This window comes from Lottia gigantea (genome assembly GCF_000327385.1).
Source record: "Lottia gigantea unplaced genomic scaffold LOTGIsca_111, whole genome shotgun sequence".
NCBI lineage: Eukaryota > Metazoa > Mollusca > Gastropoda > Lottiidae > Lottia > Lottia gigantea.
The window spans coordinates 641,179-646,057 of record NW_008707025.1 but is presented as its reverse complement, the minus strand read 5'-3'; the positions used below and the strand labels follow the sequence as shown (position 1 = coordinate 646,057).

Genomic DNA, 4,879 nt, shown 5'->3' with positions numbered 1-4,879 from the left:
CATTTTAATTCTGATACAAAAATAACCAATGTAATTAAAAACTTGGACATGATTTTTATTTAGTATAAGAAAGATATAAAGATGACTATAATTAGTACCTCATTTCTTTCTTCCAAATTGATATTACCACTATCTAATAAACCATGAACAGCAGACAGATCACATTTCTCTATATTCTCCCATAACATCTGAGCTTTAAACTTAGCCATCTTGATTCACTTTTAATTTTCAGTACACTTTAATCTCTTCCTATAAAAATAAATGGAATCAAATAGTGTTTTTTCTTTTCATTTAAAGTTTGAGTGTGTATCGAAATATTTAAAGTAGATTCTATTACTACAGTTGCAGATGCTATGTCTCAGTAACTCAGTTATTTGCACATACAGTATCCTTTCTCACTTGCTTTTCTCACAAGCAGGATTCAATCTCAGTTTCTGTTTATTTCCATTTTGCCCATTTTCGACTCACCCCTTTTCAGTTTTGTTCCTTTGACTTTTGACTTACCCCCCTTTTCATTTTCGCCCATCCCATTCTCAAATCGTTCATGCCAATTTTCATATTACTTTAAGAAAGGGCTTGACAAGAATTACAAAAAATTAATTGAATCCTCTCTTTCTTATTTAAACAGTATTAAAAAGATCGACACAAACCATGAAATAGGCATAAAAATGATAAACAAAAAGAGAAACCGAAATAAAGTATGCCCTATTGATTTTATTAAAAACAGATTGAATTCTACAGAAAAGCAATTTCTCTATCTCAACCCAGAGAAAGCTTCATTTTTTCATGTGGCCTAAGCTTTAAAAAGGTAAGGGCTGAAGTGATAAGGAGAGAAACGGGATGGGGCTTAGTGGTAAGTAGGAAGGAGCGAAACGGGATAGGGCTTAGTAGTAAGTGGGAAGGAGCAAGCGAAAAGGGAAAGAGGCAAATTGGGAGGGGGATATGGAAAAGGGGCATATTCCTTTCTTTTTTAATGTTCTGACTTCTAATCAAGTGCTCATTCCAGTAATATTACCTGATAAGTAAGGCATTAAAGTTAACTGTGTTAAGAATCTTTCAGTTTTCCTGATCATGCTATCTAAAATATCATATTTCTCTCCTCTTTGCTCTCTATTTTGTTGACATTTATAAAGCGCCTAAAAATTGAATATGGATTTAAAGAAAATTGGTGTCAGCTCTTGAAAATCTTACAGTTACAATGTTGCTATTTTCTTATATTGTGCAAATTCTTACTATGCTATTGAAAATAACAGCTTCTAGATGTTAACGCTTTTGTAGACGTATTTGACAGTGATGTTTTGTATCAATAATGAAGATCTATTTTCAAATTTTACATACCACCTTGTTAACAGCCTCTCATAGTATGAAGACAGCCAATTATCAAAAAATCTAAAAGGTTTCGTTCAAAATGTTAATTAATTAGAAAACGAACCAAAAAATATAGACATCATTTTGATTTTGATGTATTAAAGGATTTCTGAGGTTTTTGTGGATACGATTTAATCACAGTTTAGATAGAATGTGTTTTAATTTTTCTTTACAAATAGCAGAATATACTTTTTTAATTTCATTTCGTTTTTATTCATTTATTCTATAATTTTGTGAACACATCAAGCGCATGCAAATTGGAGTCCGTCTCTGACGTTTAGGAAAACTTTTATATGTTTCCGGTTCCGGTGATATTTGTATACAAAAAAATAAATGAAATATTAAATAAACTGGAATTTTGGGTCCCGAAATAAAGTAATCCTATAATAAAACAAATGGCCGAATCGCAGCTACTAAGAGAACCATCGACCTCATTTTTGGGTGATGATAACATTGAAAAGCACGAAGAAGATTTGGAACAGTGAGATTCATATTTTCAATTTCTTTTATTTACCAATTAGAGTTAGAGCATGATTAGAGGATATAAATTTGCCATTTCTAGCCATTCTAGGACTAGAAGTTATATGCTTTCATTTATTATAGTAGCATCAGTTGTACTGTCTTCCCGATAGATATTTTATAATATTTTATCTTGATTAAATTGACCATATTTATTTTTCAGGCAGGCATTAGATGAAATTTTAAAAGAGACTAAGAGGAGTGCTGAAAGAGCCAAAGAATTGGGTGCATTTGGATGGTATGATTACAGAACTATTTTTATTTTAGAATAAGTGTATTTTCCACTTTGTTGTGATATTTAATACAATTTTAACAACTTTAACTTTTGCAGGTATGCCGATTTTAATCGTTAGGGTAAGACAAGATTTAAATAATGCCACAAAAAGTTTACAGAAAGTATAAAGTACGGATGCTTTAAAAACTTTTAAACAATATCATTTTAACCATGGAATAATTCACTTACTATCCAATACAATATACAATCGTAGATCACTTAGATGTGATAATTTTATTGCCAATTCGTAACACTTTTTGGAATTCAATTTCAGCTTACTGGACCACTTTTTGTAATTCAAACTCAGCTTCCTGTACCACTTTTTGTAATTCAAACTCAGCTTCCTGTACCACCTTTGGAATTCAATTTCAGCTTACTGGACCACATTTTGTAATTCAATTTCAGCTTCCTGTACCACTTTTTGGAATACAATTTTAGCTTACTGGACCACTTTTTGGATTACAATTTCAGCTGCCTGTACCATTTTTTGGAATTAAATTTCAGCTTCCTGTACCACCTTTTGGAATTCAATTTCAGCTTACTGGACCACATTTTTTAATTCAATTTCAGCTTACTGTACCACATTTTGGAATTCGATTTCAGCTTCCTGTAAAAATTTTTTTATACGCCCACATCTTTATGTGGATGTATATTGGCGGCACCCTTGTCTATCCATCTGTCAACATTTGCTTGTAAATGCTCTAAAAACTAGATTTTTTGATTGAATCAAAATAAATTTCGTATGTGTAGACATATTCATAAAACGAAGATCAAGTTCGAATTTGAGCAATTTTTGACCATTAGAAGCAGAGTTATTGCCCTTGCCCCAAAATTTCGAATATTTACCATCCGCATGCGGTGGTGGCGTATATAGCTGTGGTCCACTATCTTGTAATTCAATTTCAGCTTCCACTTTCGATGATAAAATCGTTTCAAAATGGTTTTCCAGAAAATGTTATGTTAACATGTTATGATAACTTGAAAATGTAATCTATCAATATTTATTTCTATTTCTTTCAGGACAAAATCAAAAATTCCACCAACAAACAAAACTTTTCTCAAGAATATGTTAGTGAGCACCTTAAGGAATATTGATTCTCCAAAACACAGTGGTCACAGAGCTCGTGGAAGAGAAAATCACAAAGATTATTATGATGCTCGCAAACATCGGGGTGCTTACAGAGATGATAGTAGAGACTATAAGGACTCTTTCTATACCGGTAAATATATTTATAAAACAAGATCTCGTGATAGAGAACATTACCATCGTGATAGACAAAACAGTCGTGATAGAGAACATAGTCATGATAGAGAACAAAGTAAGGATCGTGCTGAAAAGAATTCTAAAAGAAGACAACGAAAGGAGAAGAAAAGTAAAAAAGAAGGCAAAACTTCAGAAAAGCACAAGAATAAACATTCCAAATCAAAGAAAAGTAAAAAGAAACATAAAAGCAAAAAGAAAGAGTCAAAAGAAGAAAGTTGATTAGTTGTTGTGATCAAGAGTGTTGTTTTTAAACTGTTATTGTTCATCTGGTACAACAAGAGCTCTAGAATGTGCTGACTGGTGTGATGAGCCCATATTTGGTTGATGTGTAGAAATCTCACTGAACTAGGTATCTAAGTTTTCCAGAGAACACATTTTATTGGTTGTCATTGTTTTATACTTTGTTTTGTTATTGTTTTTACATAAATGGGATATAGTTGTTGAAATGTTTTTTTTTACTGGCTGATTTCATTTTCAGCTATCTGTATCACTATTCAGTATCCAGATCCAATATCCAGATCCAAAACTTTTAGTGAACTTTTGGACTCTTTCGACTTTTTTGGTGCTATTAACAATCTTGGGTGCAGATATTGAAAATAATATCCTTAATGACTGCACAAGGAAATACCAATAACTCCCTGGATTTTTTTGGTTAAAGTGGCTTTTTGAACTTTGTATGAGTATCAGGGATACTGATGGCATCAATTTGCCTCATTTCAATTTTCAGTCATATGTCTGTGGTTCCTGCAATTCCACATAAACTAAGCGATTTATGTCATCACTATTGCATAAGGCCATATATATAATAATATATAAACAGATTTTGTAATAGTGACATCATCAAATGTATTTTTTATTGGAAATACAGGAACCACATAAATCTGACTGGAATGATGTAAGTTGGTGCTATCATCAGTGACTCAATGTTATTGATACACATACAAAGCTCTTTACTATCCATTTAATTGAAGGAGACCCATACATCAGAATTTAATTCATAAAAGTGATGAAATGGTGTTTACCACCTGGTATATCCATTATTTAGACAACCTGTATCACTTTCAGAATGTAGTTTAAAACTTCAACATGACAGATACTCATTCAACGAATACAAATGGTGCTTCAGACTTAAAAAGCATTATGCACGATGATGGACATTTGAAATGATATCACTGCCAAATAAATAAACATAATCTTCTATTTTGAAGTCAAGGAAATCAAACAGAAACTTGGGTTAATTTGCTAGTCTAAGGACTGAAAACTTATATCCTAAAAAGTGACTGTTTGCAATTGCCTACAAATGTCAGTAAGATCACAATGGTGCATAGTTATAATTACTAAATTTTCATTGAAATTGGCACAAGATTATCTGTCTTCTTAATGTGTACATTATGTGATGTATGCAATCTAACATAAGCCAAAATTATTGGCAGTCTATTAGGTGTTCCTTGTGT

The 4,879-nt window shown here is 31.9% G+C and overlaps 1 protein-coding gene across 1 annotated transcript; it reads left to right on the top strand.

Annotated features, from left to right (window-relative positions):
• The first annotated feature begins 1,690 nt into the window (after positions 1 to 1,690).
• On the top strand, positions 1,691 to 3,867 carry LOTGIDRAFT_237578 (hypothetical protein). Its single transcript, XM_009047404.1, has 3 exons — positions 1,691 to 1,849; positions 2,051 to 2,125; positions 3,182 to 3,867. Exons 1-3 carry the CDS (start codon positions 1,764 to 1,766, stop codon positions 3,642 to 3,644), a joined length of 624 nt encoding a protein of 207 aa, XP_009045652.1. The 5' UTR covers positions 1,691 to 1,763; the 3' UTR covers positions 3,645 to 3,867.
• Positions 3,868 to 4,879: the final 1,012 nt, after the last annotated feature.

Bases quoted from the DNA above. Each gene is read 5' to 3' on its own strand.
- LOTGIDRAFT_237578 (XM_009047404.1), top strand. From the start codon at position 1,764: ATGGCCGAATCGCAGCTACTAAGAGAACCATCGACCTCATTTTTGGGT. The intron at 1,850-2,050 runs GTGAGATTCATA...TTTATTTTTCAG, and splicing joins CACGAAGAAGATTTGGAACA to GCAGGCATTAGATGAAATTT. The intron at 2,126-3,181 runs GTATGATTACAG...TATTTCTTTCAG, and splicing joins GAATTGGGTGCATTTGGATG to GACAAAATCAAAAATTCCAC.